The following is a 23537-nucleotide window of genomic DNA, read 5'->3' as shown; positions in this document are numbered from 1 at the left end:
CATACGTGAATTTAGAGTAAACAAACATGGCTGACGACTCGGAAGCGATGGCGACAGTTTGTGGAGTTTTCTTAAGAGGAGAAATCGTTACAAAGAGAAAAGTCGTTGGATAAAGGAGTGCAGAGAACGGAAGTGGGCTCTATGATATGGAGGTGAGTTTTTGTGCTTTTTCGTAAGAGTGGAACTACTTCAACGTATTTTTATACAAGTAAAAGTAAAAAGTAATTGTCCAAGAAATTACTCAAGTAAAAGTAAAAAAGTATTTGGTAAAAAGTTTATTCAAGTACTGAGCAACTGATCACACTATTAGTTTTGTCTTATTTCATGGGATTAATCAGACGGACCAAAATATAAAGTTAAATTGAAATGTTGCTATTTTCAGGACCAGAATGACAATAATTTTTATAACAAAAACTAACAAAATCAAGCAAAAGAAAATGTTTCAAAATGATTTGGAAATTGATTTGGAAACATTAACAAAAACTGCAGCGTTTCTTGTGTCTGGGGAATTTTTGGTTAAAACATGTTTGTTTTTCATTAAGTGAGTAGAAAATCCAGAAGTTTTGCTCAGGAGTAGCAATACTTTGTGATAAAATTACTCAAGTAAAAGTAAAAAGTACAAAAAATAGATTTTTTCAAAAACGTTATTAAAGTAATTGTAATTGAGTAAATGTAACTATAACTATATGATTGATAATTTGATCAGTTACTTGCCATTTTACCAAACACTGTTTTACTCTTACTTGAGTTATTTCTTGGATGGCTACTTTTTACTTTTCCCTGAATAAAAATATGTTGAAGTGGTTCTACTCTGACTTGAGTACAATTTCTGGGTACTCTGCCCACCTTTGTAACACGCGCACACACACACACACACACACACACACACACACACACACACACACACACAGTTGGGAGCTACCTAAAGAGTTAAAGGTAGCTCAGCCTCCTGCTCTCTCTGTGCTGAACTAAGGACTTTCTCTGACTGGAAGTCTAAAATCCGCCAGCATCTCGGAAGCAGAGGTTGTTCTTTTGGCTCGGACCTGCCAAAGCCTCATAAACCCCCCTTCCTCTCCCTGCATGCTCTAACTGACAAAAGGTAGTCGGTGCAAGAGCATCCGTCCCTCTCCCCGGCTGCTGGCCAGCCTCTACACCCTGCTGCAGGCTCTGCTGCAGCGCGGCGCGGCGCACCGGAGCGGAGCCGGAGAGGAGCAGCGGTGGACGGATCGGCTGCCTTCTGACAAGCGGAGTTAGGCTCTTCAGCATCCTGGCGCTTCAACATGTCTCCTAGGAGTCAAATACTCGCTGGGATTATCGCGGTTGTCGCCTCAGCGCTGCTTGGCTCACGCGGGACGGATGGAGAAGGTGAGCGGCTCGTGCGCTTCTGGTGCTGCTCGTTGTTCACGCAACTTTTTGGGTCAATTTTAGGCAGTTGGAAGGTAAATTATGTGTTACCAAAGTAGGATTTAAGTTCAACTGGACGATATAAATGACTTGATGCAATGGAGCATTGAGAACATTCAATTACTAAGGATGCTTAAAACAATATATGTGCGTGTGTGTGTGTGTGTGTGTGTGTGTGTGTGTGTGTGTGTGTGTGTGTGTGTGTGATATTTTTAGTCAGAATTAATTACTTTATTTTTTTTATTGGCTCTAATCCTCTCCCTTACTTTCTGGATGTCCCTCTTTTTATAAAACTTTCACCTCTTGCAAATTTTGGCAGTATAACAGAAACAGATGTATCGTGAATTTTAATTGTAGAATGACTAATTTTGTGTAATTCTTCAAATTAGAGACATATCTTCAGTCTGCAGTCTTCAGAGACTCTCTTCAGTCAGTGACCTGATTCTGAAAGTTTTAAAGCAAAAATAAAAGCAGTTTCATTTTGCATGTAGGGACTTCCCTGACTCAGCTCTGATCTGACCAGTGCAGAGGTTCGGTTTTGAAGGAAAACACTCATCGTCTCTGGACTGGATGTCAACTTTTAAGAGTCAGTAAATCCCACTGGTTGCTGTTTTTATTTCCCTTTTAAACATTTCATGTTTTCTTCGAAAGCAAGCGAGAGAGAGAGAAAGGAAAAGAGAGCGTCTGTCAGAGGAGATGAGGAAAGATGTAACAGGGGGATTCTTCTGCTGCTTTTGCTCCAGTTTTATACTCAAATAAGCTTTCAGAAAATACCTTGTGAGTTGATTTTTGAGTACAGGGATTATTTTTAAGGAAACCACTTTATTTTCTCCATGGATCTTAACTCTGTTAAGTCTCTACATTCTGTTTTGTTTTAACATGGGAGGTTTTGAACTCAGAGTTTCAAGACTTGCACAGTTGGGATTGCTCAGTGAAATCTAATGATTACTGTATCAAAATCCTTTCAGAAGTGTTCAATCAGCTGGAGATGGGTCTGAAATCGATTGTGGAAATCGATAGATGGATCCAGGAGGAGGACGGAGAAGAGAAGCATCAATAGGCTCTGTTATTTCTTAGCTTTATTGATTGTTTGGGAGAGATAACAGCTTTTAAAGCGGGGAGATATCATGGGCTGAAATTGATCCGCAGTGTTATCAAATGGGTAAATTGTGTTCCCTAAGTTATAATTCCCTCTGCAACTCAAACATGAAGACCATAACAAACAATATCAAACAATAACTGGTAGTTTTCACAGGCTGTATTTACGTTTGCAGTCAGTTACAGCTTTTATTTACCTGTCTTTTGTAAAATTAATCCTCAGAGGCAATAAAAGAGCTTGGAAATAAAATAATAGATAAAGCTACAAAAATGGTGGAAATTTTCTTCAGTGCTACACTGAAAAAAATGACTTTTTGGTCCCATTATGTAAATTTTACTACAAATTATAATGTTAGCACCTTCACTTTAAAATGTAATTGTTGTGTTACTTTGAATTAATTACTAAATCTGTATCACACAAAAGTTTAATATGTCATTCAAAGTAGAAGAAACTAAACTATTTCAGTAAGTTATCAACTTAACAAATGCATGTAAAATTTAATTGTGCAGTACAAGTGAACCAGACATTAATTTACATTTCCAAAACACTGTAAATTTTAAGACTGTGTTTAATTGAAAAAGATAAATACTTGATAACTTGATTTTGGTCAAGATGTGTTGCAATGTTGACTTTAATCAGATAAATTATAACGTAGTTATATTAAGAGCTTTTAAAAAACATTTTAATAATTAACTTAGTTGTTTTGAAGTATGTGTCAGTAGGGATTGGCTGGCTAGGTATCCCATAATGCATTGTGCCACCAGCTGCAGCAACTAATTAAACCTCGTCTTAATTTGTCACACAAAACAGTTTTAAGCCATCTACGGGTCAAAGCTTCATCTACTTTCTCAGTCAAAAAAATTGCGAGAAAAAAAATCAGGAAGTTTGAGATTAATCTCAGAAAATTCTCAAAAAAACTTGAAAATGTCTGAGTTTCAGAAGTTGAAAATCTAACTTTTGAAACTCAAAAATGTCCAAGTTTTCTAGAAAATTTCTGAGATTAATCTCAAAGTTTGAGGGTTTTTTTCTAGAAAAATTTCAACTTTTTGATGTCAGAAATGTGAGGGGGGTTTTTCTGGACGTCTGAGATTAATCAAAAAATTTGAGATTTTTGGCAGAAATTTACTCCTCTAAAATTCACCTAAGAGTGTTTGTTATAACACGTCTTATTACTAAGCAAAATTAAAATCTTTGCGATGTACACTTCAAAAAGTGTAAAAACTTGCCTAGGTTTTCCTGAGTAAATGTCACTCCAGATTTTTTTCAGTGTAGTTTCTCTCCATCTGTGTAATTCCCTTCAGTCACATCCACACCGACGCTTTTCTTCCATGCTCGATCATGTGGATTTGTAAATCTGAACCTGAACAAGCCTGTTAGGTAAATAATCCAGACTGCGTCTGTCGCGGGTCATGAAGGAGCCGGCGCTGCGTCGTTAGAGACGTTTCACTGCCAGACCTTCTCTTCTTCAGACTCAAGTGCATCACTGACATTTACAGGCTTGTGAAGTAAATCTTTTTTTCATGCTGCTCTCCCATCAGACATAACTGCAACAGATGGCAATTATTTCCTCTATAAAACACCTGACATCATCTCCTCCTTCCTGTTTACACCAGCAAGCTTCTCTAGTCCAGGTCTACTCTCTCAAATTGAGAAATATTTTCCCTTTTCCACAGAAGTGTTTAGGATCTGAAATGATTTATCGCATTAGTCGTGATTAATCGATTATTGAAATAATCACAGACTAAGTTAGTAATCAATTAATCATTAACTGGAGGACACAGACTCAAAAACGGCCATCCAACAAGTTTAATTGGCCACTCTAGTCCAGATCTACTCTCTCAAATTGACCAATCATTTACCCTTAACCATAAAGGTGCTGGAATGATTAATCGTGATTAATTGATTATTGAAATAATCATTAACTAATTCATTGATCAATGAATCAGTAACTGGAGCATACAGACTGAACAAAGGTAATTCTTTAAGTTTAGTTGGCCGTTCTAGACCAGATTTAGTCTCTGAGATTGAGCAATATTGACCCTTTCCCACAGAAGTGTTTATGGCTCAAATGATCAATCCAATTAATTAAATCATTTACTCCTAATTAAATACTCCTAAAAACAAATGAAAGTTGTGGTGTTTTTACATGTCTGACCAAACTATTGGTGCATCCCTAGTCACACATCTATTCAATGTTATCTTGTTAGAGTATTTTAAATCCACTTATTTACTGTTTAATGTCTTTAAAACATAAAAATGCTTTTTTTAATTTTAGTTACAAACTTTTCCCAGAGTCAGTTCCCACCAGCTGATTGGACCGACTTGATAAGAAAAGTTTTGTTAACTAACAGACCTTTGTATTTTTTCTTACTGACTTGTATCATTGCCACCATGAAATGCAACGAGGTGATCATGATTTTCGTCATTCTTACACCTCACACTTCCCTATTCTGTTGTTTGGTTTTGTTTTTCTGCTACCATCCCAACCTGCTTTCATGGCGCAGCTAGACGTACATTTTGCTTACTCTAAAAGAATATATTATTCCGCCTCCAGGTTGATTATTGCTCTGCAGATGCAGCAGGGTTACCTGGGTAATGCTCATGTGGATAACAATGTGGGCTGGCTTTTTGATTATTTAAGAACTTGCGACTGCATGGATAACTTTAAGCAGTTGTTGTTTTTTTTCCCTCCTGCACCCAGCCTGACAGAAAATAGGTGGATAAAAAACATGCTGGGAGAGAAGTTGATTTCAATTTGGAGCTATCTCCCCGCTTCATAACGACTCTGTCTCTGTAGGACTTATAATAGACTGCTGGTTTGCATAGAGAGACCATAAACCTGTGAATAAATTCTATTTAATTTGAATGGGAGAGACATTTTGGCTGAACCTTTTCTGTCCCTCATTCTCCATCATAGGATGAACGACTTTTGGAGAGCAAATCAGAGGTCAATGCATACTTGTGTGGTATAAATCAAGTTCACTTAATGTCATGTGTTCAGTGGAAGTTGAGTCATAAAAGGTTCCAATTAAATCAAGGTTACATAAAGGTGGCAGCGGCTTGTGGTGCCATTCATGAGTCTGAATTTATTAATTCAGGGACAAATAATTTAGCGATAAAAGTGACAGAGAGCCGCCTGCCATCCATCTGCCTCTGTGACCCGAGGGTATTTTGTGTTTGCCCAAGGCCGGCTCCGGTGTGGAAGTTCGCCTCTTTAAAAACCGACCCGTTTATCAAATGGTTCTGTCTTTAGATCAGATAAGTAGCTGTGAGCCCCAGAATCTGCTAAAGTCACAACAACAGTTTCTGAAACTGCAACACAGTAGAAATATGTCGCAAGTTATCAATTTAACGCATGATGCATTAAAAAAGCACATCTCCATTCTGATTATTCATATTTTTAATGCCAATTTTGTTTGCAGAAACTTCATAATCTATTTTATTGATTGTGTGTGGTTTCCATTTATTTTATTGTTTTGGATATTTAAAATTTCTTCCAGTTCCAGTGTGAACTGTTCTGTGCAAAATTAAAGTTTATTAGTGTTTGAGAGGGAGAACTTTGTCGTCATTATCAGTACATTACCTGAAAATGCTCTCAAAGCAATAATATTATCGTTAATCGCAAAAACTACTGGGGCAACTTATTGCAACGGGCCTAGATGTTTGCATTATAATAGCAATGTCATTGTGTTAGGTGAAAATTGTCTCAAAACAATAATAATTGTATTGTTTATTGTAGTAATTTTTGGGACAATTTGTATAGTAAAATTTATCGTGATAGTCCTCAGTGTACTTGCATTATTATTATTGCTATTATTGTTATATTTTATAGAAAATCGTCTCAAAATGACAATATTATTGTTTATTGCAATAATTTCTGCTGCAATTTATCATCCAGTAAATTTACCAGGCATAAATGTTGGACGTTATTACACCATTATCGTTATTAGTGGGAAATGGCCTCAAAACAACAATATCATTTATCACAATATTTTTTGGGACAATTTATCATCCAGTTAAATCTGTGATTGTGTCATCGTTACGTAGAAACATCAGAAAAATCATTTCTGAAATGTAAAACATATATTTGTTTATTATAAGAAGTTACATGAGAAACAATTATTAGGAAATATATCTGAATGCTTTTAGTGAATTTCAGCTAAATTTATCAGCATGTTGTCCTTCAGTGGCTTTGCTAAAAACGTCTGATTATAAGGTGCTTTTCTCCTTCCCAAGGCTTTTTCATTTTGATGTTTAATACTTTTACTAAAATGTTTTTATTCTAAATGTACTTTGTCTTAAATGCACACTGTAAAGCCTAATTAGTCGTCCTTACTTAAAAAAATATGCAACCTTGTATTTATTGAATATATGAAGTAAATGTTAAGTATAACTACGCAATGAAAGTTAAATCCACTTAATTTATTTGATTATAGTCAAATTTGTAATTCACTATGCACCCATACATTCACTGGACTTAGTTTAATTAAACTAAGCATCGACCAAATTAATGCTATAATCACTCACCTTTTTCAATTAAATACAAAGTAACAGTTTACAGTGTTTTTTACTGTAAAAAAAAGTCTGAATAGATCAAGTCAAGTTTAATTTTTATAGTACATTTCAAAAACAAACAAGCATTAAACATTACATTTTGTGAATCATCAAATATATTGATCAATGTTCCAGTTACAGGAATCAAAAGGAACTCTTAAGGAACTCAGTGTTTCAGCAGTTTCGCCGTTTTCTAGAAGTTTGTTCCAGGTTTGTGCTCCATAGAAACTGAATTCTGCTTCTCCATGTTTGGTTCTGTTTCTGTGGATGCAGATCTAACTAAATCAATAACTGTTTTTACCCACAGAGATGAAAAGTTCATCCAAAGTTCCTAAAAAGATTTTCCAAATCTTGGTAAAGGCAAACTCTGGAGCTGAAAGACTCATTAGTGTCTACAGCCGTAAATTAGCAGCTTCTGCAAAAAGAATGGTCAACAGCAGGCTGCCATTTTATCACAGGTGACACACAGGATAAACAACCTATGGACACACACCTTCACTCCCTAAAGGCAGCTCAGCGAGACCAATTAACCCGACCCGCATGTGTCGGACTGGGAGGAAACCTGCAGAGGATCCACACAGGCGCCTGGAGAGGAGGCGAAGTTTTGATCAAACCCTCAGCCTGCTGCTGCTGCATGGCATCCCGGCCAGCCACAATAACGCAAAGTCCTGGAAAGTTTAATTTTGAACAGAATATGTCACACTGCAACTGGAAAATATTTTACATATCCAAAATAAAACACAACAGGAATGGGAATAAAAATACAAACAAACAACATAACAGATGTAGACTGGTTCCTGCAGCCAGCAGAGGTGCTGCTGTTTCGTTAGAAAAAAAAGTTAATTTTTTCAGTATGAAGAATAAAAAAATCAATAATATTATTGGTTATTGCAATAATGTTGTTTTTCAAGTAATATAATAACATAATGATGCAAGAACACTTTCTCAAGGATCAAAAAACATTTAACACTGAAGCTGGAAGACATTTTTTATATCCTATAAATAAACCAAACCTCAGGAACAGCAAATAAAATGAATCATAAAGTCTCTGTAAACAAAACCTGGCTGGTTGAGACCAAAGAACCAGAGTTTAGACTTTTATATCTGGTTTTGGGAGAAACAAAGATAAAAACGATAAATGATGCTTGAACCATTGAGCTTGTTTTAATTTATTGTGCAATTTTTTTTATGTAAAGTAATATATTTAGTTAAACTGTACAAGAACAAACAAAAACATATGGAAACATGGTTTAATCTCCAAATTACTCCTGTAAAAACCGTCTACCAGGTTGAACTTTCTGTTTTGGTTTTTAAAAAAAATGTTTTTCTATGTTTGGGTCTTAAAGGGTTAAACAGAAACTGTTTATTGATTTCTATCGAACCTGATGGATGAATTCAAAATGTGTTGGTCTTCAGTTCTCTATGTAATATCTGGTGCCAACATGAAGGCCAAATCAAAACTGTCTGATTAAATGTATTATGTTTTATTGTAGTTCAGCTTATTATTGATTTAGTTTAAAATATGGCTACTGGCAGCAACTTCACGTTTTGCAGCCAATAGTTTCTGATTGTAAAAGGAATGTGATTGTCATATCACCAATATTTAATCTGTTATTGATCCAAAACTTGTAAAAAACAGACGGAAAGGTCAGAGGTCGCTGTATATCTTTGGGGGGGAACAGAAGAGGACACCTGGAGTTAATTGAAGAAGGAATAAAATATGAGCAGAAAAGCGAAGGAGTTTGGCTCAGTGCCTCGTCTGGGCATTTACTGCTGCTGCCTTTAAGTAATGCAGTGACACCATCAACTCCTTTCTTCATTTCACCCATCACTGGAGTTTCTTTGTGCGTGTGTTTGTGTGTGCGTGTGTGTGTGTGTGCATGCATGCGTGTGTGTGACTCATTTGCCAAACTTGTCTCACCTTTCCTTGGCTGCGGCTCCATGAGGAACAACAACGCGAGTTTCAGCAGTGCAGTTCAGTTCCTCGGCTCTAGTTTTGTTTTCACTGTGTTTCGTTGCTTTAACGTGTTTTTGAACAAAATAAACAATTAGCTATTAGCGATTACTGAGTAGAGCTCCAGAGCCAACTGTTACTGGGTTCTTAAAACTTGGTAATTAGTGTTGAAACCTTTTTTAGTTAATTGGAATTACTGTAAGTTTATCTACAGTAAAGATAGAATTACTTTCTACTGTAAGGGAATTCCTCCGTTTTGCCCTTGTGTCTGTTTTCTTCTCAGTAATTTGCTAAACTTTGACCAACGATCGTTTTGTGCTTTTTGCTGAAAATGTGTTTTACTTTGTGCAGCAAGAAATCATTGGCAAAAAAAATTAAAAAAGCATTTCACATTATAACCTTGAAATTCTTTTCCTCCAAATTTTGACTTTCTGAGATCGACAGTCAGAATTCTGAGAGAAAAAGTTGGAAATCTGAGAAGAAAATTCTAAATTCTGTGGAAAAAATATCGGAATTCTGGGGAAAAAGTCTGAATATTTGAATTCAAAACTGTGAGATTAAAATCAGAATTCATATGAAAAAGTCGGAATTCAGAGTTTTATGTCAGAATTCTGAAAAAAAAATTCTGAGGAAAAAAATCAGAATTTTGAGAAAAAAGTCAGAATTTTGAAGTCAAAAATTCTGAGATTAAAGTCAGATTTTCTTATTCCTATGGCCCTAATCTTCTCCTGTAACCATATAAGTTTCGTGAAATGATGTTTTTAATGCTAAATACTGATTTGTGTCTCATGTGTCTTTTCTGGCGTGTGATTGGTCAGCAGAGGTGTGTGACAACCCTCTGGTGTCCAACCTGCCGCCGTCGTCCTTCAGGAGCTCCTCCCAGCTGTCGACCAGTCACGGACCGGGCTTCGCCAAAGTCAACAGACGAGAAGGTGAGCGGTTTCAGAAACGGCCTGCAGCTTAAAAACCAGCTGAAACGCTCTGCCAGACCCGAGTTTGGGGAAAGTTATTTGTCTCTGCAGACTTTCAGCACTGAAGAGAGGGCAGCCATACTAACACAAAATAAAAATATTTGCATTCAAACGCTTTATTAAGATAAATATCACAAGCTGTAGCTTTAATAAATTAAATTGTCAGAATTTCAGTGCCTTCCAAAAGTTTCTTCACCCCTTTTACTTTTCCCTTGTCAATGTGTTTCATTAGAATCTAAATTAAAAACATACATGCAAAGTACAAAAATGAGAAATTTGAATTCATCCCAGTATGGAAAACAATTCTAGATCAGGTATCAATGACAATGTTCCTCATCCATAAGGGCAGATCTATCCAGCCTAACTCTATGCTTCACGCTTTATTATTTATTTTACATTATGTTTATAATTCCTACAGTTCTGAATCATTTGAAAGAAGGTTTGTTTGAGTTTATTTTTATATATTTGATCAATCAACCTGTTGTTTTTGTCACTTTCAGATTTTTATAATTTTTAAAATATGTTTATTTCTGTGTTTTAAAAAAGGAAACATTTTAAGTCAGTTCTGCACCTTTTTTTGTGTTGGATCGGTCTCGATACTAATCCTCAGATATTGGTATCGGTATCGTAAGTGAAGAAAGTGGATCGGTGCCTCTGCAGTTAAAACAAAAATCTTTATCGTTATAACGAGAAACATTCTTGTTTTACATCTAATTACAATCAGAAACTTTATTTTACGTTTTTTTTCTTAGTAATGGCAGTTAAATGCTTCCGTACAAAATTCAGAAAACCTTTTCTTCTCCTTCACAGATATGCAGAACTTTCTTTGTGTCGTTACATCGCAGTAATGGACACAATCTGAAAATATTCTCAGGGGATGACGTCATTAATTAGGCCCTGTTCCCTCCCAACTGCTTTAAACTCACAGACTTCAATCTCAATTGTAAACAACAACAACAACAACAACAAAAACAAAAAACAGATACATTGATTTGCATTAATGTGACCCGACCTCTCGGGTGCATTTTAATGAAAAGCTGCAGCATGCAGTTAACTTCACGGCTCACATAAACATTTTACGCTCGGTGGCTGCCTTTTAATAAGTACACAGGGTGCTTTTGAAGAAAAATGTAAATACTTTTTTGTTTTACTCGAGTGGAAACACAATTTCTCTCTTTCTGAGTGAGAATGGTCGCCTCAGCCACCTGCAGAGTAAAACCATAAGGCACTTTATTTCATTAAATAAGCAGAATGAATCAGACTGAGATTGTTACAAAATGTGGGAGAGAATATTTATATGCAGCATTGAAAAAATAAATAAAAACATGTATTTTCCTGTGAGTTTAATCTTTTTAAATAGACAAGAATGTAATGCTTATTTGTTTAAAATGTTTCCATTAAGAACATGTTTAAACTTTGAATAAAAATTAAGGTGGATGATGGAAGCTTTTTGTTTTTAAAATAAAAAATATGCAAGGAAAAATTAAAAGTAAGTACATTTTTGATCAGTTACCAGCATTTGTTTATCAGCTCAAAGTGCTTTACCTCATAGTCGTGAAACAATGAATAAAAATTTAATCATCAATACTTATCAAGTATATTGATCAATGTTCCAGTTTTTTAAATCAAAAGCAGCTATAACAGTTTGGTCTAAAGGAACTCAGTGTTTCGGCTGTTTTGCAGGGTTTTTTTGGAAGTTTGTTCCAGATTTATGGTGCATATAAGCTGAATGCTGCTTCTCCATGTTTGGAAGAGCTGAGAGGTCTGGAAAGTTGCCATGACAACAGCAGATCTTTAATTTAAACTTATTTACTCTAAGCTAAAAAAAAAAAAAGAAATCTCTTTTACAAATGAAAGCATTCAGATCTGTGAAGACACTGCAGCAATAAACTTTAGAAACTTGAGTTTCTCCCAGTATTTAATCCTGGAAATGTTTTTCAGGTGACAGAAGGCTGAATTTGTAGCTGTTTTTATGTGAATGTGAAGGTTCAGGCCTGACCGTGATCAGCAGTTTTTAGCTGTAATAATTGAAGAATTGACGTTTTTATACTAACTGCATGTAAAAATCCTCTCTTAAGTTTCTTTTGTTATCAAGAATATCTGATGAAACAAGTAGTAATTCCTAATTTTCCTTAGGTTTTAGTCACAAAGGGCTGAATTTCCTGTTTGTTTATTTTGTTTTTTCCACATTTGTGTGAGGATAATATGTAGACCTAAAGAGATTTGTGCCACGTTACAGTTTCTGTGGTTCGGCTGGTTGTTGGGACCGGTTTTAAAGAAGCAGCCTTCAGGCCTGTGCAGCGCTCGGAGCAGAGTGTGGAAAGGCCAGAGCACCTTGACTGAATCTGTGCTCTTTGCCTCAGATGTGTTCTGTTTTGTTGGCTGCAGTTGTGCTTTTTCCCAGGAGTGTGTGTGTGCCTTTCCCCAGGATGCTGAGAACAAAACATGAAAGACAAAGCTAAACTGCAGGCGCGCAGCCCGAGCATTCGCTCCGTGGGACGGAGAAACCGGCGTGCGATTGAAACTACGGCAGACTGTCTCTGCTAAACGTTCGTGTTGCACGGAGGAATTCATTGAAAGTTTATTAGACTAGTACATCAAAACGCCGTAGTGCTATCTCATCTCTGAAGGGAATAAAATTGAGTTGTGATTCATGAACAGCAGGGGGAAAACATCCAGCCTGAACTCTCTGTTGGATGCTGATGCGGGCTTTGTGAAGAGTTTGTGTGGCAGCTTCTTTAAGGAGGCCACTCTGCAACTTTTACCATTTATGGAGCTCAGCTGCTGACAGTGGCTTAAAGGTGACCTATTTTGCTTCCTTGAACAGGTTAGGATACATCTACGGTCCACACAAAACATGTTCATTAAAGATTTTCTACAAAAACATTCTTAGATAATTAGATTTTGATATTTTGAGCTCCTTTCTGCACTTTGAATTGAAGTAGGCTTCTAGCCACTCCCCCAAACTCAACATTTACACTTGCATGTGAAAATGGCTGCAGTTGTTTTGCTCGTGGCAAAACAACTGCTCGTGGCAGTTGTTTTGCCACGAGCGAGGAAAGGAATGGCGCAATTACAGTTGTGTAATTGCGCAACATGTACAGTTGCGCAATTACACAACTGTACATGTTTGAAAAGCAGAAGTGGAGCCTTCTGCATAACCAACAAAAAGCTCAGAAATGCTCATGTTTTTTCTAGAAAATTTCTGAGATTAATCTGAAAATTTCTGAGTTTTTTTGCCAGAAATTTACTGCTCTTTTTGTTTTCTGTCTGCTTCGTCACTGATATGCTGCCATATAAATCTGAGGCTGAGAACTTAAACCTTATCTAGTTGACTTTTGAATAACAGCTGTTGATGACAAAACATGGACAAACTGCTAGATGTAAAGGAGCCAATGAGGATGTTGGAGATCATGGACTGTCCTGGATTTGTGATTTTGTCCCCATATGTGGACGTGTCCTGGTTGGACAGCTCACACACTTTGGCCTTTAATCTCCTGCTGCAGCTCGCAGCGCCGCGTCCCTCTGTGCATGTACAGTTTGTGAAGCAGCTGCCTTGCATCTGTGAAGGTGAATAATTCATGCGTCTCGGGACCCAGAACGGTTGAGAGAGCCGCTCCTTTAGCCGAGCCCAGGGCCCGAAGAGACGGATGAAGGCCGGAGTCAGAGATCAGCCGCGGCCCTCCAGCAGAAGGCTCGGGTGTAAAGACCAACCTGCTCTCATTATGCTAACCAGTTGTTTTGCCACGAGGGAGGAAAGGAAGAAACACACACAACCAGCAGAGAGTTTTCAGTCTTTTCAACATTTGTGGGACTTTGTTGGACCCAAAACTTTCTGTAAATGTTAAATATGTTTCCACAGACAGAGAAACAAACACACCTGCGTGTGTTTTCTTTGAAATGCATCAAATTGATGTAGAATAAAGCAATAAAATAAAATAATTTAAATTAGTGTATTCTGAATTACTAAAAGTTACATAATGACTGGTGAAGTACACCAATGTATTAGGGCCATTATAAAAAGGAGTGAATTTTCACAAAAAATATCAGAAATTTTTAGATTAATCTCAGAAATTTTGTAGAAATTTCTGTTTTTTCAAGAAAACCTTTTTTATTTCTGACCCGGAAAACTCAAGTCAGAAATTTTGAGATTGATCTCAGAAATTTCCCCCCAAAAAAATTATAGAAAATTTTTTTTGAGTTTATTCTCAGGAATTTTCTAGAGGAAAAAACAGAAAATTCTGAGTTTGAAAAGTCAAACATTTGCTAGAAAAAACTTAAAATTTTTTAGTTTAAAGAGACAATAAAACATTTCTGACAATTTTTTTTAATTCTGGAACTCAGGAATTTCCAAGTTTTTTCCAGGAAATGTCTGAGATTAACCTAATAATTTTTTTTTGTGGAAATTTACTTTTCAAAGTGTACACCAGTAGACTGCCCACAGTCGGTCCTGCAGGGCCGGCGTCCTGCATGTTGTAGTTCTGTCCCTGGTGGTGGTAACGTCATTTGATCCAGGTGCGTTAAACCAGGGAGAGAACTGCAACATGCAGGATGTCGGCCCTGCAGGACCGACTGATCTGCACCGTAATACGCCGTCAGACCGACCTGGTGTATGACTCGGTCAAATTGTTTTTTAGTTCGTTGCCTTATTGTTGCCTCATCAGATGTGCAGCGAACTTCACAAACTGTGTCTGTTTGTCTGAGGTTTGCTCTTCCTGAGTTGCACCTCACTGTAGGATGCACAGAGAGCCGGTGCAGCAGGATTATTTACCCAAAGCCTTCTGGATTTCTGTCCCAAAGCAGAAACACAGAATGGTGTGTGAGGACACAAACGCTTATCTGCAGTTTGCAACTGAAAACCAAAGCATCTCGTGTTATTTGTCCGGTTTGTTTCACAGTTCAGTTTGTTTAACAGTCTGAACCTGAACAGATTTCTGCTCAATTCTGGGAAGATGAATCTTTCAGAAAAAATGTTGGATCATTTCCAGCTGACCAACAGAGGTTGTCATCTTTAGCAGGTTTGCTGCCACAGACTCTAAATTTGGTCGGGTTTTGCCCAATAATCAGTTTATTTCTTTAAGGAATGTTTTTATTATGTTTCCTGAGGTTGGCGCCGCACGTCGGGTCACTTTGATCCCTTCAGATTTTGAGCCGGTCTGGCTGAAGGTCCTGGTTACTCCTAGAGTCTGGTCCTACAGGGTCAGAAAGGTTAATAGATTATTACTGGTCCTTCTTGTTCCAGTTGGGAGGAACAAATTTTCTTGTTCCTGTCGATAAATCATCAAGCAGCAGCGTGTCACATCCGCAGAAGTCTAAAGCTTTTCTTCTTTAAGACAAAACCTGACAACTGAATAAAAACGGAAAATCAGGTCATTTTTATGTATTTTTGTGACTTTTTCACCTGAGATTTTACTCTTTGACTCTCAAACTGCCGATAATATGCTGCCGTAACATACTTTAATCATAATTACAGCCTAATGTTGGTGAATTGGAGGGAAAACGTGGAGATGACTTAATTCTGCCTCGTAGCTAAATGTTAATGACAACATTTAACATTTATAGGCAAATGTTAATGGTTGTTTTTAACACGTTAACTGGGCCGTTGTACCTTTAAACCAGTTTAATTATCTTCAGACACATGGAGTGATCCCCAATCAGTTTCTGGAAGCGCTAATTTAGATTTAAAAAGTGAGCGTAACATTAACGTGGCCTCTGGTCTAAATTACGAAGGCGCCGTAGAATCAGGTATTGATCCTGGTGTGATGTTTATGCGCCGCCTCTGCTTCTCCAGATTCCCCTCTTAATCACATTTTCTGGTGAGATTACACAGAAATCCTCTTAATCCCAGGTAGTCAGACTCACCACAAATCTAATTATTCTGGTAAATATCACCTCATGTCTTCACAAAATCAAACTAAAAACAAACCATCCGGGGTTTCTTTCACTACTGCTTTAAAATTCCTCTCTGAATTCAGGGAAATAAAAATATCCTGTTTGGATAATCCCAGAAAAAATATAATGTAAGATGTCTCCTCTATGCAGCGTGTTTAGTCAAAATAATGAAATAAATTATTATAAATGCATCTCAAAGGATGATAAACAAACATTCATAATATTATTTTACTCAGTTTAATGAATCACAGATGAATCTAACTAAATATGTCAAAAATAAAACCATTATTAAACTTTGCTGGATGGTAAACTGTCCCAGAAATTATTGCAATAAACGATAATATTGTTAAGATCAATTCATTAAACTCAAATTTTGTAAAGAACACTTAACACTTTAACTGGAAGATAATTAAGATAACCAAAATATAAAAAATAAAAGACCCAAAACAGTAGATAAAATGGAAATAAAAAACACACAAATGAAATATATTATGGACTCTGTAAACAAAACTGCCTTTAAAAAAATATTAATCAGCAGCATGGAAATTATTGAACTCATTTTAATTTATCATGTGATTAATTAACTAGTTCGACTGGCGTAGTTGAGACTTCGTATTATTTTCTGTTAGATCTTAATTTCTGCAAATCCCTGGAAATTTACTGGAAGGATGAAATATCAAAAATCAATCAATATTGGATTTTTATTGATGCTGTGAGAGCTAACAGTTTTACTATTTGAATTTATTTATCACAACAGTCAATGTAGATAGAAAAATAACAGAGTAAATTTTCACCAAAAACCATGAAATTAAAAAAAAAAACATGGAAATTTACAAACCTGAAAATGTGAAAATTTGCAAGAAAAAAACTAGAAAATATTTCAGATTAATCTCAGAAATAAAAAGACAAATTTAAAAAATTGTCTGCTTTTTTTCTAGCACATTTTTAACTTTTCTTTCTTTTAAGAAAATGTCTTAGATTAATCTCAACATTTCTGAATTTCTGTCAAAATTTTTCTCTTTTTTTCTATCCACAGTGACCTCAACACGCTCTCATAATTATTGCCGTTGATCCGTATTGGTGCCGTTTATCTTTTTTCTGGCTTGAGGTCAGGAAGGGATACTTCCATAAGAAACAGTTTGGACACACTTTGATTTAAAAAGCCTGTTTTGTTTTTGTTTTTAAAGGAGTGAGAAGTTCAGACGTATTAAGGCACATTAAGGTTGGCGGGACCATATTTTACCCCCAGTGGGTTCATCAGTAAATGTAACGGCACCAGATTTTACTGACTGAGCAAGAAATAAAATATTTCCATCCTGTTTTCTTTCTTCATGCTAACTGCTCAGCTTATTGGATTTTAGAGTTCCTAGAAGAATTATGTTTGTTGTTGAAACAAACTTCTCTGCGTTTTTTTCTCCATAACCTTCATCTTTGTCTGATTCCCATCATGCATCTCTGCCTGTGAAATTCCCAGAATGCTCGGCGTCTTTTTGGGCCAGTTCTGGTTTCATGTTGCTGCTGCAGTCGGAGGCTGAAGCTGCGTTCACCGTACCTGCTGCTTTAACAGACTTCCTGCTCTTTATGGGTTTTCTGTCCTGCATGAAGTAACTTTACCTCTCGGGTTATAATCCCCATTATTAGACTTTACATTCACATGAAAGCTACTTCCAAACCTACTCAGTTTGTCTCTTTAGATTCAGCTGACTTTGGTTATATTTTTCTTTTGAATCTCCTAATTTGATGCATTGTACTCACATTGTTCATGAGCATAAATCCCTGAAATTTCAGAGCTTCAAAATTCTAAAATTTGCTAGAAAAAATCTGAAATTTTGAGATTAATCTCAAAAATGTTATAGAAAAAACAAGGAAATTTCTGAGATTGAAAAGTTGAAACTTTGCTAGAATTTTTTTTTTTTTTAAATTTTAAGATGATTTTCAGAAATTTTCTAAAAGAAAAAAACTTGGATATTTCTGAGTATCGAATTTTTGACTCAAAAAAAATTTGTTTTTCTTTTTTTAGAAAATATCTGTAGAAATTTTGTTCTCTTTTTTTAACTGTCTACAGTGGGCCTAATACATCATCATAGCAAACAGAAATGTAACTATACAACCATACATTTTTGAAAAGCAGAAGTAGAGCCTCCTTCACAACCAACAAGAATGCAGCAATCTGGTTTCTGGATGGTAAATCAACAACAAAACTCCTCTTTTTTCCAGTAGCCATTGTACAGCTCATACAGCGGTAAAACCAGCTGACCAAATGTGCTGGAGTGCTGCTTTGGTTGCTTGGTAACAGGTTAGGCTTCACATGGGTTGCTAGGTAACGGGCAGTGCCTGCTGATTTGTGACATTACATTCCGGAGTTTTTTTTAAATGGCTCATTTTCCAGACACCTAAAAACATAAAACTATTTTGTTTTATTAAGCGCTTTGTCTGTTTTTAGAAGCAGTAAAAACCTAAATGGAAGAACAAAAACGTGCAAGATGTGAATTTTGCATAATACGTCCCTTTTAAATGCTAAAAAGCTCAAATTAAAACACAACAATAAAAGTCAGGCCCCTTCCTGAGCCATGTTGATGCCTGGCCGGAGGACAGGACCGCCACTGGCCGCCTCATCATAACTGTTCGCCGCTGCAGCTGAGCTAGTCCAGCAATGACAGTGATGTCACAACGTGCAGTAAAACAAGTGTTCCTTTTCAGATGGTGCATCTTGCCATCTGAAGTGATCCTGTTTGGATGGCTGCAGAGATATTGGCCTTTAACTGTCCCCAGCAGACGGGTTTAGCTCTGACAGCAGGCAGCCGAAGACACGCTTCTCTGATTACAGCAGCAACAACTTCTTTTTATTTGATTAAAACTAAAATTGATGAGCAAATAAATACATCTGAAACAAAAATGCAGTCATCTATAAGCAGAGTTAGTTACATTTCCCCGATTATATTTACTCGAGTAACGTTTTTGAAAAAAAAAAAAAAAAAAAAAAACTTTTAACAGTGTTTTTACTACGCTGTACTTTTTATTTCTACTTTTTACTTTTACTTCAGTAAACATATGTTGAAGTAGTGCTTTACCACCTCTTCCTGTTTGGAAAAAAAAACCTCTGAAACAAATTAAAGTAGTGTAAAAATATACGTTAGCTACTGAGGGTACACTAAGTTTTCCTATAATTAATGCAACGTCTCCTGTAAGTAGGTATGTCACTGCAACTGATTCTGTGTGTATGTATTTGAGGTACCATGAAAGCTTTGAAGCAGTGTTATTTTGGATGTTTCCTCCTGGCTCTGTGCTAGGACGCAGGCCAAGGACTGGTGGTGTTAGCGATGGATTAGGACTTTTAATGGCAGCAGGTTTGGGAGCGTGGGAAAACAAACTCATGTAAGTTTAGCTCCCAGTGCATCAGATGCTGTTAGTGTCTTACATCAATCCTTGAGTTTCCCTGACCTGGAACATTTTATCACTGCACTGCTCAACAATTTTCCACTAAAGTATACTTCTTGGGGGTCACATAGGTAGTGGACAAATTCACATTTTGCACATTTTTACACTTCCATTAGGGTTTCCACTGCTTCAAAACAAAACAAAAAATAGCTTAATTGATTAAGAAAACCTATCCAGCTGTTTTTTGGTAGTAAGATCATGTTTTCTGGTGTCTGGAAAATGAGAGGTTTCCAAAACCTTCCCCACTGCCCAACCCCTATGGAGGCTATACCGTTACCTAGCAACTCCAGTGGAATTCTGCTCGTTACCTAGCAACCCCAGTGGAATTCTGCTTGTTACCTAGCAACCCCAGTGGAACTCTGCCCGTTACCTAGCAACCTAAGTTGAACTGCACCATATTTGGATTTAAAGTAAAAACAGCCCAAGTGCTTAAAGGAAACTGAAAGAGTGGGGACTATTTCCCAGGGTGCTTAGCGGCATGTTGTTGTGTCTTGTGTTGTAGTGAGGTGGATGTGTGTTACTTTGACACGCCTCTTGTATGCTTTAAGGCAAATATTCATTTTAATGCATCTGTCAGTTAGCAATAGTTGAGGAAAATGCATTTTCAAAATGCATGAGTTGTGTTCCTGAGTGGAATATTTTATAAAATACCTAATGAGATATTTTGTTCGTAATTTAAATTCTTCTGACTTAAAATAAGCGGTTATTTTAACTTGATAAAGTGGGAGAAAATGACTCAGAAATATGCCCATGTTCAACTACATGGAGTCAGTTTTCTTGCATATTGTGGAATAATGATTTGATTTAAATTACAGTATTAAATTAAAATGACTTACAATTGAAGACTAATGAGCTATCTGAACTTAAAAACAATGATTAGACGTCTCTTGTTGAATTTACTTGGCGAACATTAATGTCTGGGTTAAAACCAAAGTAATTTTCTAGTTGACTTTAATTTTATTTTCAAGATAGCAGGTGAACTTTCATATTCATTTTAAACCAGCTTAAAATGCTTTACAGTGTAGTTTATTTATTGTGTTGTTTTAACATCTACAGAATGAATAAATAAAACATCTGATGCTTGTTTTTTGACCAAAAACATGATTTTAATTTAGAAACTACTTTTCTGTATGATGAACTATAACCAATTAATGTGCCTCTGTGCAGAAACAAGCATGCTTGAACCGGGTTATTATTATTATTATTATTATTATTATTATTACTTTTTTTGCGATTCCTAAAAAGTATCTGACTAATGTTGAAATATTCAGATTATATAAGGTTAAAGTAAAAGTCAGTGACCTCATTCAGTTAACTTCTAACTTCATCAGCTAGAAGTTAAAATCATTTATAATCGGTGGTGTTTTGATTTGTTTAAATCAAATTTCTCTCAGATATTTAGTAAAATTTTGCCACCTGCCTCTCTGGGTGCTAGCTTGGCTAGCTTAGCCTCCGTTCAGAGTCTTGATATTAGTCGATTTGCTGCTGTAATGAGGTAATTTGAACGTCTAGCAGACCAGCGCTATAATCCTCCTGACCCGTCTTTAACCTCAGTTACCACAAAGAGTCGTTCAAATGCTTCGGAGTCATTACAAGCAGTTACTGAAGCAAAGATTTTCTCCCACCAGGAGTTTAAAAACATAAAATGTCTGACAAAAGGTATAATGTTTAGGGGGAAAGAGTTATTCTGCCACAGCTGCTGAATAAATTCACCAGTTTCTGCTCATCCCTCAGGTGTTGCCCACCAGGGCAACGTTGACCCTCTCCTGGTTTCTGCAGCCGTGGGTTGATGCTCTTCTCTTTGTCACGCTCTCATCCTCTTTCTTTCCTGCGTCTGTCGTCTCCAGTCCGGCTGTAATGAGTAAAGGTCGGCCTGTCTGCGCTCTTCACTTGTGCTGTCAGTGTCTATGTCTTTTACCGAGCTACTTATTAGCTTTGACCTTTAGGATGCCGTAATGAGCAGGAAAGAGAAGAAAAGAGTCTGAGACAAAAAGCTTCTTCCATTGAAAAGCTGTTGCTTCGTGTTTTCAACATGTTAAAATGTTTTTGTTCAAAAGGGAAAGAAGAAAACTGCTTGTATTTGTTTTTCATATTGACAAAAGTGATTGCTTTGCATCTCAGTAGTGATAAAAATTATTTTTCAATGTGGATTTATTATGGAAAACAATCAAAACATGATCACAATTTGAAGTAAAAAGAGAAAAAAACTTTAAAAATCAAGTATATTTCTAGAGACACTGATGTTCATAATGTCAGTAGGAAATGTGAATGGAGAGCCCACTGCACTGAACCCACTGAAAACCTGCTGGTTCTTCCACCAGATGTTGATTTCTGAACTCTTCCTGAGTTAAAACATTTTTATTGTTGTATCTAAATAAACATAAACTTGTTTTCTTTGCTTTATCTGAGGTCTGAAAGCGCTGCATCTTTTTCATTATTATGACTATTTTTCACTTCCTGCAAATAAATACTATGGACTTTCATAGACGTGTCAGTAGAATAAAAGAACAAAGTTCATTTTACTCAAACACAAACATATAAAAAGTAAAATCAGAGAAACTGATCATTTTAAGTGGTTTATCTTAATGTTTTTCCAGAGCTCTATGTGTATTTTTTATTTGACCTCATTTACCGGTTGATAAAATAAAATTACAAACACAGCAACAAAACAAACAATTAAGACATTTCTCTAATAAAATTTGAGCTGAAAAGAAGAAGAAGTATCATAAAAAGATTTTTGTTTTTGTCTCAAATGAAAACAAACTTCACTACCTTTCATTGCACTCATAGTGGGGCAGTAACTAGTTACATTACTTGGGTAATGTTTTTGGGAAAAATAAAAAAAACTTTTAGGAGTATTTCTAATAGGCTGTACTTTTTACTTTTACTTGAGTAATTTTATCATGAAGTATTTCTACTCTTACCTGAGGAAAATTTCTGGACTTTCTATCCACTGAATGTAAAACAAACATGTTTTAACCAGACACACACCTGCAGTTTCTGTTGAAGTTTCCTTAGTTTTTTATCTAAATAACTGATGTCAAACATTTTCTTTTGCCTGATTTTATTATTTTTATTACTTAACTGAATTATTGTCATTTTGGTCTTTAAAATCCCAAAAATTGAGTTTAACTTTATATTTTGGTCCGTCTAATTATGTAATTTTTAAATACTAAATGACTGATAATTTTATCAGTTACCCAGTACTTGAGTAAACTTTTTCCCAAATACTTTTTTGGACGAATTTTCCTTATCAAGTATTTAATGTCAATACAGTCATATTCAATGACTGTATACTTATAGCATACACTTTATGCTATAAGTGTATGTATTTTTATGCTAAAATACATAAGTGATTCTCTTGAGATAATAAATAACCTGATTTGGTGCTTTATTCCAACCAAAGTCATACCAGTGTATTCTTCACAGTTCCTTTGGTCTTAATGGGATTTTTGCCAGCCTTCACTGCGAACACGGTGTGAACAAACCCCATACATAGCTGGATGCCCTCTCCAGCTGCTGCTCCAGCTGCTGTCAGGATGCGCTGAGGCGCGTTTCCCTCCAGAGGCCCGACCGTGTTCTGCTAATCGCTGTGGAGAGGACAGATGTCGCAGCTCACAGGCTGCCGTCACATCAGCATGGAAATGTGAATAGACACGATTTCCAGTTATTCTGAACCACATTGTGCTCAGTCCTGGTGGCTTGTGGATAAAATGTGGAGCTTTGTAAACAGCCTGGGTGGCTTCCCAGAATAAGAATACTGAGCAGAAGACGAGCGCAGCAAAATCTCACCACAGTGTGCTGCAGATTTTAAAGTCACTGAATTCAAACTCTACAAATATCTTTACTTTGTGATTGTACCTGAAACTGGATGAAAGAATCTGAACTGATTTGTTGTTGTGTGTAACTGGTGCAGGAGCTGGAGGCTGGTCTCCTCTGTGGTCAGATAAGTACCAGTGGTTGGAGGTGGATCTGCAGAGACGGACCCAGATTACCGCCGTGGCCACGCAGGGCCGCTACGGCAGCTCTGATTGGCTGACGTCCTACCTGCTGATGTTCAGCGACACGGGACACAACTGGAGGCAACACCGGCAGGAGGACAGCTTGGGGGTAAAGTTTGTAACGACTCACGAATGAGCATTAGGGTCAGGATTCTGGGATTAAAATCAGGATTCTGAGATTAAAATCAGGATTCTGGGATTAAAATCAGGATTCTGAGATTAAA

At 36.5% G+C, this 23537-nt stretch overlaps 1 protein-coding gene across 1 annotated transcript in view; it reads left to right on the top strand.

The window, feature by feature from the left end:
- Positions 1–923: 923 nt before the first annotated feature.
- LOC103129489 (contactin-associated protein-like 4) overlaps positions 924–23537 on the top strand; it is a 38183-nt gene continuing 15569 nt past the window's right edge. The window contains exons 1-3 of the mRNA XM_016665124.1: positions 924–1365; positions 9833–9943; positions 23229–23422. Coding sequence (XP_016520610.1) covers positions 1281–1365; positions 9833–9943; positions 23229–23422 — 390 coding nt within the window. The 5' untranslated portion in view covers positions 924–1280. The remainder of the gene's footprint in view (positions 1366–9832; positions 9944–23228; positions 23423–23537) is intronic.

The sequence above is a fragment of the Poecilia formosa genome, unplaced genomic scaffold, assembly GCF_000485575.1.
Source record: "Poecilia formosa unplaced genomic scaffold, Poecilia_formosa-5.1.2 Scaffold549, whole genome shotgun sequence".
In the NCBI taxonomy this organism is placed as follows: domain Eukaryota; kingdom Metazoa; phylum Chordata; class Actinopteri; order Cyprinodontiformes; family Poeciliidae; genus Poecilia; species Poecilia formosa.
The sequence above is the reverse complement of the archived record's forward strand: the minus strand, read 5'-3'. Positions and strand labels throughout refer to the sequence as shown.